The sequence below is a fragment of the Epinephelus moara genome, chromosome 1 (genome assembly GCF_006386435.1).
Source record: "Epinephelus moara isolate mb chromosome 1, YSFRI_EMoa_1.0, whole genome shotgun sequence".
NCBI classification, from domain to species: Eukaryota; Metazoa; Chordata; class Actinopteri; order Perciformes; family Serranidae; genus Epinephelus; species Epinephelus moara.
In genome coordinates this window covers 4,082,874-4,097,972 of record NC_065506.1, presented here as the reverse complement: position 1 = coordinate 4,097,972, position 15,099 = coordinate 4,082,874, and the positions used below count along the sequence as shown (strand labels likewise).

At 39.6% G+C, this 15,099-nt stretch overlaps 2 protein-coding genes across 2 annotated transcripts; one reads left to right on the top strand and one right to left on the bottom strand.

The window, feature by feature from the left end:
• Positions 1-751: 751 nt before the first annotated feature.
• Positions 752-4,144, bottom strand: tlnrd1 (talin rod domain containing 1). The gene has a single exon (XM_050041385.1). The coding sequence runs from the start codon at positions 2,432-2,434 to the stop codon at positions 1,370-1,372; it is 1,065 nt and encodes a 354-aa protein (XP_049897342.1). The 5' UTR covers positions 2,435-4,144; the 3' UTR covers positions 752-1,369.
• Positions 4,145-8,494: 4,350 nt separating this feature from the next.
• mesd (mesoderm development LRP chaperone) lies at positions 8,495-14,132 on the top strand. Its single transcript, XM_050041561.1, has 3 exons — positions 8,495-8,693; positions 10,166-10,398; positions 13,316-14,132. Exons 1-3 carry the CDS (start codon positions 8,532-8,534, stop codon positions 13,578-13,580), a joined length of 660 nt encoding a protein of 219 aa, XP_049897518.1. The 5' UTR covers positions 8,495-8,531; the 3' UTR covers positions 13,581-14,132.
• The last annotated feature ends 967 nt before the right edge of the window (positions 14,133-15,099 follow it).

The following is a 15,099-nucleotide window of genomic DNA, read 5'->3' as shown; positions in this document are numbered from 1 at the left end:
ATCTGCCTCCTCACCAGTACAATAGAGGTGAATTCAAACTATTTGTCATGGAAAAAAGTAAAACTGCTGACAGTGTACTCTGTAAACTACCAAAGACAGTGCTTCTGGAAAGTACAGAGCTGCAAAAATCCTGACAGATAACATTTTTTTTATTAAGATAACTGGTACTCACAACAAAACAAATATATTATCTTTCCATTTAAGGACTGTGTTAAAGAGATGTTGCTGATCCATTTTCCGTGGCACTTTCTTACAAGACGCCCCATGTAAAGGGTTTCTGAATTGTAACTTAAGATTTGATTAGGAGTAAAATGTCATTATTGATACTTTATTCATCAGTAAGAAGCTATTCATAAGAACAATGGGGTTGCCAGGCTGTAAAATAATCCATTTGGTTGGTCAGACCAAATGGATTTTGGTTTTAATTACAGGATGAACCAAATGGGGTTTTTTTTATTAACAGCTTATAATTATTCTACAAAACATGTTTTGTTGACCCTTAAGCAGGTCATTAGTCACATTCTATTAAACCATCAATGCACAGTGCTCTATTAGAAAGCAGTATTTTTAAGTTAATTTACCGCCATTCTATCAGGGTGGAAGCAGAAATCTCAGAGACAGATAACTCCAAACTTGAACAATTAAAACTTAACTATCAGTATGGACAGATACCACTAGATGCTTTTTTGTTATTTGAATGAACAGACCCTAAAAACAATTTGGCTTTTCAAAGCACATTAGCCAAACAACGGCATATCAGAAACAACATTTTTAATTGTTGAAATAAATACTCCATTACATGCATGATCAAAACACTTTAAAATACTATGGGAAGTCTGGTAAATAGTGTAAAACCTATGGCACACACTCACAGCAGCTTTTTACCAATTAAGAATTCACACATGTTGAAAAAACAAAAGCAGGCATTGAGACACTCAGATCACTCTTTTCATTCTCACAAAGCACACATAATCGAGTAGGTCAGCCAACCACAGATTCACACAGTGAGGCTACATCCATCATCAAAGCTGGTGTTTTCACCAGAGCTGAAAACTGAGGTAAACTTTTCAGGTTTGAAGGTTGCTGTCTGTTGGTGAGCGGTGGTCAGCTGTGCTCATGTCAGGCCCATTTGCTCAAGGGGTCCATTTGTAACAAGGTTTGAGCCACATCCAGCGCGACACAAAACCCTGTGACATTTTTAGCGCTCTTCTGCATTCAAACACACTTCAACCCCATGAACAGACCCACAGATAGCCTCCTTCTGATGTTACTGACTCTATATCTGATGAACAGGAATAACCCAAGTGAGTGTCTTTGGTACGGTAGAATAGGACAGAGGGGACTGGAGATCATGCTGCCTCTTCCTAAACTAATTCACAGAATGAGAGTTGACTGGCGGCAGAGTCCTTGGAGAGGAGCGTTCTCTGAGTGCCTGAGTGAGCAGAGTGCAGCCATCTGATACAGCACACGCCGAGTTTCGCAGACGCTCACGGTAGTCAGCCATTTTCGAGCTGCTCTCAGGATGCTGTGCAACATCCCTGAGGCCCTGAGTGAGGAGGACACAGGCTGAAACCACACTCATAGCCCCCCCTAACACTGCAGTCTGTACCCCCTTCCCTTCAGTGGAGATACTTGCAGCTTTTCCTAGGAACTGAGGCTCTGTGGCAAACCCAACCAGGGCATTGACAGCCTGGACTAAAGCCGCACTAAAGAGCACACAGCGGTTCCTGGTCAGCTCACTGGGCTGCGTTTTCACCTCCTTGACACACGCCAGGAAGGCTGTGCCGCTCGTGCTCATGCTTTTGACGCTCAGTTTAAACTGCTCTTTTGCAAAGCGGTCCCTGGACCTCTCACTGGCCAGCGAGGAGATGTCTGTAAGATTCTTGAGGTTGGTGGAGATGTTCTGAGAGAGCTCAAGGAGAAGCTGGGGGGAGAGGTCTGGCAAGGGTGTAACTCTGAGGATGCTGCAGCTCTGCTCCACTTCGTGCCGGCAGCGGGTCACCTTGTAACGGTCCACCAGACCTGGCAGGCAGGGCTGAGAGCCAGGTGTCTCCACAGCTGCCAGGTAAGAGGCATGGGCTGAGCACTCTGTCAAAGATACCACCAGGTCCGCCATCTCCAGGAGACGGTCCCCCACCTCTGTGAAGCGGCCCATGTTGAGCTGGCTCTGGATGTCATGGGTGAGAATGGAGAGCTCTTTAGTCCTGGCGATGACTGTGTCACGGCACTGGTCAAAGGTGTCTGCCACTGCCACACCTTCAGAAGTCATGACTGGCCTGGTCTCGCTGGACAGCAGGAGGAGGTCAGCCACCAGCTGCATTTTGCCCTTACATGTGTCACAGATAGAGGAGAGACGCTTCCTCTGCTGCAAACTTCCACTGGGTGTGCTGGTTGATCCCTCGCTAGCCGATTTCCCAGAGCCACCACTAGCCATAATAAGGAAGGGAGTGGAAGGAAAAGAAGGGGGGGCGGGGGGAGGGGAGGGGGTTGAGGGTCAAACTGCTCTTCTGGAGGGGTTCAGCTATTTATAGTTGTCTGCTGCTGTACACTGCATTGCACTGCTTAAGACATTTCCGAGATAAGCATCACCTCCATGTTTTTACAAACTCTTTTACATAAAAACTGGCCAAAAAGTCTTCCCTAAATTCCTTCAGAGTACAGGTAATCAACTGTACATTGTATGCAGACACAGGACATGTATTCTCAATGTAAACATGTGGAAAGAGCTAAACTCAATTACTGCATTTACGCATGTTTGAATGACATCCCCATTATTAGTTATTGTGTCTATAAAGTATACTATAATCCAAATCTAAACTGATCTGGTATATTCCCATTTAATCTGCCTTGGTTATTAGTAATTATACAATGCAGGGCAGTCAATCAAAATCACCACAACTTCAGAGTAATCAGTGTAGTAAGATATATGCTCTTATCTTGACAAATTAATTTAAATGCCCTGAACACAAAAATCCAAAAGTCAATATTCTCATGGTAGTCCCAGGTTTTTGTGGAACAGAAGAATTCACAGGTTGATGAATTAAAAAAAAAATCACACACAAACTGCAGTGCCACCAAGGTGCCTTCTAAACGGCAAAGTGCGGATTGGGAATAATAAAAATAATGTCAAAAGCCCCTTATTGTTTGAAACAAAAATATGTTCCCAGTTGGAATTAACGTTACTTCTGCTGAAATGACTATTTATGTAACGTTAGATGCCTTTTCTTGGGGTCTTTGTATAATTACAGCCAAGAAAACATCATCTCAACATTTAGAAGCTGGCTTTTCAGTCTTTTCTAACTAATATTAATAGGATATCATTTTGTGTCCACTTGCATCGGAGCAAGTAGCCTGAAACAGCACCGAGATCTTGTCCGACTTGTTCCCAATGAGTTTGACCGGCCTGGCGTACTCATGCTGGTTACAAACGGGGCACCACCCGGGCAGCTCTTCTGGACAGCGAGAAGACTTGCGTTTCCCTCCAGCAACATCATTTCATGAGTCCTCCCAAGTAAAATCCACCGAGAGGGCGACTTTCCAACAACACAGACACTTTAATCCACTTTCAACCTCTTCTTTTTCAAACACAGCCCTGGGTTAGAAGCTAACGTTAGCGGTTGCTCCGGTCGCTTCGACTCCATAAGCATCGTCCGTCTGTCCTCCCTCCACCTCCTCCTCCACGTCTTAACTCGGGACCAGAGACCGTGCAGCCCCGCATATCCTCTGTGGGGACTCGCTAATATCCATACCGGTCGGTGGTCTTTGAAAATTGAACTCACTTCTCTTGGGAAGTTCCACGGTCAGAAAACCGTAAACGTAGCTGGAAGAAGGGGCCGTTATTCCTTAGAGATTCAAAGTCGTGCTGCGCGCTCCCGCTACACTACTATGAGGAAGCAGGGAGGGTGTGGTCGTGGCTGAGCTGCTGCTGGACTGAGCTAAGTTGTAACAACACAACAACCATTTGCTTAAAATGACCTCTCTACCCTTGCTGTGAAGTAGCTGTTGGCTCACGTTAGCGACGTCGCGAGGGACGAATGGAGTTATCCGATAGCCATAGAACTCCGAGGACTTTAGCGACTGCTTTTACTTTCAGGACGAGCTGTTAATCTACCATGAGACATCCCAATTGCGTCAAGTGTGCCACTAGCCTGGCTACCTAAAATGATACCGGAAGTATGTGTATTCAAAATAAAAGCAGAGCTTTTGTTTCAAAAGAATAACAGCGTGTCGTAGCTACCACTGATGTCCCTAATGCCCTTTACTATATATTTGTTGTGCAAATACATTTTAGTACAAAATATTTTTGAAATATTTATTCAGTGTGACTTTTTATAAGGTGGATGTATCAATAACAATATTTCACAAAGACTTTAAATAACTGAATATTATGACCTCAGGAAAACCCCTGCTCTAATTATTATATGTCTTTTGGGTGATTTTAAAAACCCATTTGATCATGTATAGCCTACACATAGACATTATTTATAAATGTTTAGAATATTTTAACTCCAAAGATTGACTTATTAGTTGGACAAAATTAATGTATAATATTATACTATGTTTTAAATAATAAGCAGTGGCTTTTTATCCGAAACAATTCTGCATTACTGAGGTTTAAAAAAAAAGATAATGAAAAATAGCAGAAACCACAACTCTAAAAATCTTAAAAATAGAGGCACACAGTTTTGGCGAGGATCCAAAAACAAACAGGACACCAGCACTCACAGGTAAATGTAGTTATTTAATGTAGGCACAATGAACAGAAACGGATAAGTTTCAACTACAAAGCCATCATCAACATGATGAAACAAGCAGGAATGGCAAATTATATTAAAGCAAGATTTATGGTTGTGCGTAGACCCTATGCACGTCGCCTACGCACGTCGCCTATGTTGTTGAGAGCATTTATACTTTTGTGGTGGTGTGTCTATGTCACTCTGCAGTTACACCTCCAAAACACTAGTACACAAGTGCTGTTAAGTTTAGTAGATTCAAAACAGACATTAAATATGGCTTAATAGGGACAATATCAAACACAAGTACACAAATTGGCTTCACTTTAACTCACAGCACTCACAGACAAACACTTGTCTCTATCTGGACACATTTTCCCCACAAATACAATATGCTAATGTTATTAGCACAAGACTACGGCATTTTACATTATAAATTTGCCTAGCTACTAGCGATCTTTTCCTTTTCTCATATAAAACCAGGGACAACAGCAACATTTAACAAAGGTAACGGCACACAATTTGGCTCCATTACAGCTCACAAAGTTCACTGACATAACAACTGTCCTGTACGAAACACGTTTTTTAAACAAATACAATATGCTAACATTATTAGCACAAGCTTATGGCATTTTACATTGCATTGATTAGCCTAGCAGCTGGCGATCTTTTCCTCTTCTCATATAAAACCAGGGACAATAGTGCTTGCCTACATAATGACTGTGATCATGGCGGTCTCAAATTGTTAAACCTTAAGGCACTTTGCATTAAGAGAATCCCTTGTACCTAAATTCATTTAAAATCCAGAGTGGTTCTCAGCAACGTTACTGACATCTGTTCATCCTCTTTTCCTCAAAGAATCCTTATGTTCAGTTAACTGCTTATTAGTTTTTAAAGGTCAAGCATATGTCATGTTCAAATATGTAATTTGCTGGTTCCAGCCTCTCACATGTGTATTATATAATTGAAAACCATATCTCTTTGGGTTTTGGACCATTGATCTGTAGCATAAAATGGAGCAGCAAACTGCTGAAAAGCAGTCGTTCACTGCCCTCTCAAAGTTACATGTGTGTAATTTACGTATCTTGTGGGTCTTTCATGGAATTGTAGATGATAAAGCAAATATTAGAATAATTTATTTCAATAAATTTCCTCCTTTTGGTTCCTTTCCTTTTTAACACAAAAATAAACTTTTTTTTTCTTTTTTTCTCAGACTATGACTGTATTTGAGACATACAGAATGATAAAGCTTATGGTATGTTGCATGGTAACAAACCCTCTTTTCTTCTTGGTAGGAGGTTGTGATGTTAGTGAATGTGAGTGCTGTTGTACTGTCAGTGGGATCTGCAGCTGCACAGGGCACAGTGCCATTAGGTGGAGTCGGCCAGAGAGGAAACAGCTCTACAGTTTGTGTCAGCGAGGCTGATCTCTGAGCTTCACAACCCCCTGAACTCTGCCGGCCTTCACTCACTGCTTTCTAACACTGTCTAAATAATGTAGCTACATGCTCCATGAGGGAAAATAGTGAATCATTTACATTATGTTCAAAATTGTAGCAGCAAAGTTACAGTAAAACAAATGTGTCAGTCTAATGCTGGCCTTTATGTTATCAACAACTGTGTTTCCTGCCTCTGATCAAAGCTAATGACTTCAGCTAATGGACATATTTCTGTTATCATGCTTTTTGACCATATTCACATAAAAAGGCAAAAAAGAGAGCACTAATTGAAACAATTTAGCACAAAATATCAGCTATTGATGCTTTTTCTAAGAATTATTGTATTTTAATAATAAATATGGGCATTTTCTATGTTTCCTGTGTCATAGAGCTCCATTGCTGTCCAAAAAGTAACAATCAGTGAGCCACACTGTTGCACAGGGTGACATGTTCCCTTATTGCAATGAACACACACACACTATAGTTCCAGTCCCACATACTCTGTCCTGTTGCTGGAAATATGTAAGCAGGGGTTTCCAAATTTTTCCATGCTGAGACCCCCCAAATAGCATTAGCTTACAGCTGGGTCCCCCTTTTTGCGAGATTTCTTTAAGAACCCATTGACAAAACTACAGCAAATGTGAAAAAAGGAGAACTTCTGAATATATTTCCTCACTTTTATTGATGCATATATTTGAATCATAATGTACAAAAAACAATTTCATTGCGCTCGTGATTTCTTTGATATCTTGCAGGCAGTTGAAGTGTGTGTTACTTTTACTGACTGAAAGTGACTGGGGTTGATTTCTTTGCTATTTCAAATTAAATTGAAGTGAATGAGCCCAGGAAATAAGCAAACACATACTATGAAGGCTTATTACAACATTTGGAGCATACATAGCAACAAACAACACTTGCTTGTAAAGCTTTTGAGAAAGAAGCTGAGAAAGAACACTGATCCTGAGAGCCACCGTTTTAGATGTGTGCATACGAGTACCAGATCCTCCGTTTCATGTTGTACGGATGGAGATTGCTAACTATATATTTTAGATCATTGTTGTAAAAATAATGATAGCTTTGCATTCACAATTGCTTGTTTAAAGTCAAAGTATTAAACTTTTCCACTAGCCAGCGCACTAGCTCGCTAGCTAACGTTATCTGCTTGTTCACTGTTTATTTTAGGAGGACCACTGTAATGAAACGTGTTCTTGTTTAGATTATGAAACGGACAATGGATCATCAGAGATACTTGTTTCTGGCTGCCAGCATTAGCTAGCTGAAAGATTGTATACTTCCACTAAAAAATGTTGATTAAAAGCGTTGCTGTCTGTTGATACTTTGACTTGGATTAGTGCTCAAATGGATGGTCTAGAGTAACAAGTCCTCCTGTCCGGAGGGCAGAGGCATGAAACCCCTGAGGAAAAAGATGACAAGTGGCCTGGCTTTGAGCCCCTAAGGGGCCTCCAGCAAACCCTGTTGACCCAGGTTGTGTTCTGCTCCTCTGCTACAAGAACCAGAGGTCCACACACCCCTGGATGTGGAGCCATGGACTTTTGTCTTTTTTTGACTCCGTCCGGACCATCCATTGGCATCCAACCCTTGACAAAGTATCAACTGACAGCAAGGTGTTTTTTAATTGACATTTTGAAGTGGAAATAGACAACTTCTCAGCTAACCTAGCTAGCGTGCTAGCTATGCTAGTTAATGCTGGCAGCCAGAAACAAACAATTATGATTCACTGTTTGTTAATTGTTTGACAATTTAATCAAAAAACATGCTTTCTTGCCGTAGTCCTTCTAAAATGAGCAGTGGTTGAAGTTACTATTCTGTTACGATCAGGGAGTTTAGTGCTAGCATATGTAGCTAGTTGAAATGTTGACTAGTCCCACTACTGTAAGTGATTGGCTGAATGAAATCTGATTATGGGCCTCTGATTGGCCAAGTAACAAAAAAATGATTGATAGATAACCCAACCTCTCAAGCTTGCGCATGCATATGTCTAGAAAGATGGCTCTCCGGCTCTGGGGGGCATGATATTGAGAACAGGGGGTCAGTCACCTCTCTGTTTAGATCCTTTGCAAACAACATCTGAATCATAGATATGCTTTGCATATAGTATGGAGCTCCTTTAAAATGCTTTTAACTGTGACATACAAGTAAAAGATATACGATCAGAATAAATAAATAAAAATAAGCACTTCAATAGAAAGTGTCACTTTTTTTTTAATAATTCAGGCTTTATTTTGAAATTCTGTCATGTGGTGTGCATGCCGTCGGTCGGCTTTTTACAGCTCTGACACGCCTCTCCTGTCTTGTGACCGGCAGGCTCCAAAGCCAATGAGAACACACCATCTGTAAACATGGCGTCTGACTCTAGATGGAGATGTGTAACGCTAGTGCTGCTTTTGTGCACATATTTCCTTTGTATATTAGCGATTGACAGTAAAGATAAGCCAAAGAAAAAGAAGGATATCCGGGATTACAATGATGCAGATATGGCACGGCTCCTGGAACAATGGGAGGTGGGTTACTGTGATAGTTTTCATTCAGTCAGCCTTCAGATATTAGTTAGCAACTAGCCTAGCCGTTTGCTAGCTAAGGGAATATTCATAATGTAATTAACCCATGCGTTATCAGCAAAGAGCAACTCCTCAGTTTATAAGGTGACAGTGACAGTAACAGTAACAGTTCATCAGTAGCCTAGTCACTAGTCTCAATAGCTAGTTGCTAATCTGGGAGAGAGAAATCCTTAAGTGGTGTGACAGTACTAGAGGTTAACATACCTGTTCCCATGTTACTTGTAAAACAGTCGCCCGTTACGTTCCTCAGTACTCCATTCTACAGCTGTCAGTGTAAAAGCTGCAATGCTGCACTCCCTAAACCAAAGTAACACTGCACGCCTCAACTTTACAAAAGAGAATTCCACACCCGTCAAACACAAACTCTTACATTTAGCACAAAAAGATCAACATAAAGTTACGTCAGCCGTTAACTAAGATGTGAGCTGTAGAATTTGGCTTTCACTGCTCTATTTATGTGTGATGACGGTCAGCACAGTTAGAATCAGCCATACAAAGTTACAGTAGAGTGATGTAATAATCAGAGTGATGGCCTATGGAAAAACACTGTTCTTGTGTCTGCCTACCACTCTGTTGCGCCTACCACAGGGGAGAAGTTGGAACAGGATGCATTTCAGATCTAAACTGTTGCGCTGGGCTGCACGTTGGTAAAGAGAACTAGTGTAATGTAGTAATGTGTGGGGATGCACGATAATATCAGAACGTCATCGGTATCGGCCAATATTTGCTTTACAAGGAACTATCAGAATCGGCTAACATGGTAAATGGTAAAATGGTAAATGGACCTGCACTTGTATAGCGCCTTTCTAGTCATCCGACCACTCAAAGCGCTTTTTACACTACGAGTCACATTCACCCATTCACACACACATTCATACACTGGTGGCCAAGGCTACCATACAAGGTGCCACCTGCTACTCAGTTTTTAACACACTCACACACTTGGGGTTCAGTATCTTGCTCAAGGATACTTTGACATGCGGACTAGAGGAGCTGGGGATTGAACCGCCAACGACCTGCTTTGCCTTTGAGCCACAGCTGCCCATGCTTTTTCTCATTTTACACAATGAATGAATATTGCATACACTGAAAAGTATTGTTTGTCATGTCTCCATCTGTTGGTGGGCTGTCACGATCCACTACAGAAGAAACTTAATGATCACTAAAATTAGGTGGGGAAAAAAGTGGATATATCAAAATCAGTATTGGTTATTGGCCAAATAAGTTTTTATATATCAGCATATTGGATATTGGCAAAAAAAATAATCCAGTATCATGCACCCCTAGTAATGTGAATTGAAAACATTAAGTCAGTATCTGGCTTTGTGTAAAATCAGTTGTAAAAATGGTGATTTTTTTTTTAGTTTTTGGGTAATGTCACTCATTGTACATCATTTCTTCTCATTGTTCCACAGGAGGATGATGACATTGAAGAAGGTGACCTCCCGGAGCATAGGAGGTCTCCTCCTCCCATTGATTTCACCAAGGTTGATCCCTCCAAGCCAGAGGAGCTGCTCAAGATGTCCAAGAAGGGAAAGACTCTGATGGTTTTTGCTACAGTCTCAGGGGATCCCACTGAGAAAGAGACAGAGGAGATCACAGGCCTGTGGCAGGGCAGCCTCTTCAACGCCAACTTTGATATACAGAGGTAGTTACTCTGTGAGCTCATTTATCATTAACAAGAACTTTGTTAAGTTATCAACCTTAGAAATTAAATTGGTAGTTATGCATTAAGAAAGCCTGATTAAGCTTTAGGGCTTTCTCCCAGTTAGTGCTGAAAAAAATATTTGAAGCTTTGGAGTGTTTAACACAGTGTGCACAGTGACATCTGGTGGTTTGTAGAAATACTATCAGCTGCTCAAGACGTGAGCCAAATACATATACAATACATACAAGACTTTCTCCCTGGGTGACAAAGGAATGTATTGCAGTTACTGTACTCTTTAAATTGTGGCTGAAACACATTGAATCAACTGCACCGTAATGTTGATTTCACCCAACATTCTCTGTCATGTTGCATAACTTTACAGTGTGGCTCCAAAATAGAGTAGAGAGAACAGAATAGAGAGACAGAGAGAAAGACAAACAGACAGACGATGGACAATTGAACAGTGCGCACACTTAATTGCATTAACAGGGTCTGAAAATAATATGTGTGAGTAAAAGAAAACCCATATTCCAATAAATTAATGTTAACATCCAGTGGTGGAAGAAGTATTCAGATTTTTTACTTCAGTAAAGTAGTAATACTACATTTTAAAAATACTGTGTTACAAGTAAGTCCTGCCTTTAAAATATCATTTAAGTAAAAGTACGAAAGTATTAGTATCAAAATATACCTTAAGTACCAAAGTAAAAGTACCCATTTTGCAGAAGAGCCCATTTTGGAATAACGTAATTGTTGCATTAATGTGTTCATTACCAGTGGCAGTCCTAGCACATTTGGTGCCCAAGGCAAGACACAACCTAGCTAACAATAAAAATAAGATACAAATGTGTTCTAATTTGCTGTCAGTAACATGTTGTACATCATGTAAATCAACAATCAATAAAAAAAAAAAGAATTACTTATCAATTTGCTCAGAAGAATAAACAATGAAATAATATATGACATCGTAAAATAATAGTAAAATGTACAAATTACCTTTCTTGAAATTAGGGGTGCACCAATTTTAAAATTCTGGGCTGTTGCTGATACCGATGTTTAAAATAACAATTTGTCCGTTAGCCGATACCGATGTTTTTTTTTTGTTGTTAATTATTCTTTTGTGCCAGGGAAACACAGAAATCTACACATTCAGTCATTCATCACACTACCTTTGAATGAGCACAAATTCAATAATACACACTTAATGAAACAACCTTTAACATAACCTTCTTTCACACGAAAAATATCTTTAAAAAAATAAGCAATAAGCCTGTTTACTATATATGATACATCATAATTCCCTCTGTAATATCTGTTTTATAGTGCTGTGAAAACATCAACATATTTCTACTTCAAACAGCTGTATTTATTCAAGTTTCTCACAAAAAGCTACATTTTACAAGATAACATTGAACACATCATGAGAACGTTATAATTAACCTTCTCCCAATACGTATTTTTACTGAATAGAGCTTGACACCTCACAATGTAAATCAGTACAACCTCCGTGACAGTTAACTGTGGCCACCGGCTGCTCAGAGTTAACAATAACTAGCTTCTCCTTCTGCTTATTTCATGTTCTTTCTCTCCACATCCACTTCTCTCAGGAGTAATGTGGTAGTTGAGTGAGCACCAGAGAGCTTTGTCGTTGTGACATGATAACTATACAGCATATTTCGGGGTTAAATGGGCCTCTCTGTTATTTAGTAGGCTTTGATATGTAGTTATGTTGTTGTGGCGTTATGTAATATTTCAAAAATAATAGTAGTAATAGCATTAGTAAAAAATAGTAAAAGATTAGGTTAATAAAAAGTACTCAAATCCACGAATATGTATAATATTACTAAAGACATTTTTCTGAGAATCTACACTGTGCTAAAGTGATTGTGCCACTGATTGATACTGTACTGACTCATGTTGATGATGACCTTATGATGTTATACCATCTAGCAGAAGTACCGTATTAGAAAAATATTTTCACTGGTAGCCGCCATTTTCTTACAGTGTATTTCATATATCTCGTGCAAGATTACATCCTGTTTTGTTCATAGTCTCAATGAGTAAAAGGAAGACAAAAACTCTTCTCATAAAGGAAAAGAATAAGCATAGTTCTCAAAATGTTGAACTTTTTAATTTATATAGTAGCTTATTTAAATTTTTATGGATTATCACCATCTCACATTTGATTGACTTGATACTTGGTACATTATTTTGGCGCTCTTTATGCTCAACTCAAGATGTGGAATTTGTGTCATGTTTTGTACATAGACTATACAGTCTACTCAACGCAGTTTAGATTTACAGATTAATCCTAAAAAAACAGGCACATCAACATCACAATAATCCTCTGGTCTCACACCCAGTGAAAGCTTTATTATAGCACCTTTCAAACAAAGTGCTCCATGAATGATACAAAATAATACATCTCAACCCACTCCCATAAAAAAAGAAGGAACAAGAAACAATATCAAAACAAAGTTACACAAAAGCAAGTTTATAAAACTGACTGGGCCCTGACAGCAAAACCTCAGTCTAGATCGTGACTGTTGGTAGATTTTTGTCAAATGATCTGAGATTGCGTGCAGGTAGATAGAGGCATATAAGTTCACAGACGTATGCTGGTGCTTGAGCATGTAGTGCTTAAAAAGTAATGAGTAAAACCTTAAAATCAATCCTGAAGTTAACAGGAAGCACAGTGCTTATGGAAGCTCTTTGAAACTTTCGTCTAGCATTAAGATTTTTTTCTATGAGCAGCACTAGTGTGTTCTGTCTCTTCTACAATTCAGCTGAAATCACGAGCACCATGTGTTACAGCTCCCTCTAGTGAGCAGGTGCAGGATCACTAGAATTAACTCTACTGGTAAATTTAATCTGGGTTACAAACAGTACCTGGTTTCATCCACATGTCCTCTTGCAGGTTTGTGGTGGGCTCCAACAGGGTAATCTTCATGCTGAGAGATGGTAGTTTGGCCTGGGAAGTCAAAGACTTCCTTGTAGCCCAGGAGCGCTGCATAGACGTCACCGTAGAGGGACAGGTGTTCCCTGGGAAGGCTGCCAAGAAGGAAGATGCCAAATACAAGCAGCAGAATGATGTCAATGCCAAGAAGAACAAGAAGACGTCAAAGAGCAAGAAGCCTGACTTGGAGGGGAACAGTGCCAGCCATCTGAAGCAGGAGCTGTGATGGAATAACAGAGGAAGATGGAAGAGTCACAGGTCCTTTCTTCTGGCCTTAGTTGTGAGGGGCTGCCAAACCACCTTATGTTGCAGTGGTTCAGAGTCAGTGGTATGAGTGAATGAAGTCCTGCAGGCTACTGAGCTGGTATAATAACTCAGAGATTTATTGTCTGTTCTGCAATTAGCATTGGAACATGTTGCAATGACAAAGCTTGATAAGTACAATTTTTTTTTTTTCACAGAGTAGTCACAAGCTCAGAACATAGGTTGTAAAATCAGCACTGTCTGTTTTGTTTAATTTTTGTTGATAGATTATCACTAAATGAAAAGGCAATCAAAGTATGGATTATTTACCTTTTATATTATTTTTCTGTGCCAAGACCCCTGTTAGGTACAGGAAGTTAGCCATTGATCAGACCTTTAGGTCCAGTTATGCGTTGGGTTGTTTTTATTCACATCCAGCATCATTAAAAGATTTGATTCAAAGGTAGCACTCACAGTTTATGTTTAATTTTTCACTGAATATGAAAATAAACATTTTTATACTATCATATCACTATCAATGTTTTTCATTACTGGGGTTTGAATCACAGCTCTAACTTAAGTGTTTGTGTGGTCACCTGAATGCATCATGCAGATGTAATCAGAAAGTACAGCCAAAATTAAATGTATCCAAAAGAATCTGGATGCCTGCCTGTATACTGTTTTCCACAGTTTTGGCCAGGGCTCTTAGTTACAGTTAAAAGTGATATTTTAGACAGATGTGCATGTTTGTCTGTGTCCATCTTAGACAGCTGCCTATGGCTACACCACTTGGACAAATCTCATACACTCACAGACTCAATGGTGATTTGTGAGAAAAGTGAAAATGCAAAATGATAAGTTTTGACTGCTTTATCTCTACTACAACTGAAGGCTTGTCAAAATAATGTTAACATAAGGTCAATCCAACAACCAACTGTGTAGTCAGGGGGTTCATCTTGTTTGGTTCATCTTGAATATGAACCAAACATTTTCTGTAAAAACTCATGCTGTGAAAAATGCCATACAATACAATAATAGAACTGAAAACATAAAAAAATGCCATGAAGTCAGTCTGTGCTTGTTGACATAATATTTCTGTTATATCTCAATGTATTCAGTTTGTTTACCAACTATGACATTTTACCAAAATAAACAATATAAAACAACTACAGGATTCAAAAAAAAAAAAAACACATTTAAGACAAGTCAGTTTTATTTATATGTGCCAAACCTTCTCTAGGTGGGCGGCTATCTGCTGCGATCGGCTGGGATGACAAAGAATAGAGGAGACAGAATCATTTTTAAAACAAAAACATTCTTACATCAATATTTTGTGTCAAGTTATTGATTTCTTTAGTAAACCGGTGTATAATAAGCAGAATAATGTACAGTGAGCTGGTCATTACTCACATCCATCGTTAAAACCAAAACTCAGATTGTGACAGGAAACTTAGATTGTGACATGTGGTTTGTCCAAGTAGTGGAGCCGTAGGTAGCTGTCC

Excerpts from the sequence above, each read along its gene's own strand:
- tlnrd1 (XM_050041385.1), bottom strand. The coding sequence starts at position 2,434 with ATGGCTAGTGGTGGCTCTGGGAAATCGGCTAGCGAGGGATCAACCAGC.
- mesd (XM_050041561.1), top strand. The coding sequence starts at position 8,532 with ATGGCGTCTGACTCTAGATGGAGATGTGTAACGCTAGTGCTGCTTTTG. Across the intron at positions 8,694-10,165 it reads GGCTCCTGGAACAATGGGAG|GAGGATGATGACATTGAAGA; the intron begins GTGGGTTACTGT and ends ATTGTTCCACAG. Across the intron at positions 10,399-13,315 it reads GCCAACTTTGATATACAGAG|GTTTGTGGTGGGCTCCAACA; the intron begins GTAGTTACTCTG and ends GTCCTCTTGCAG.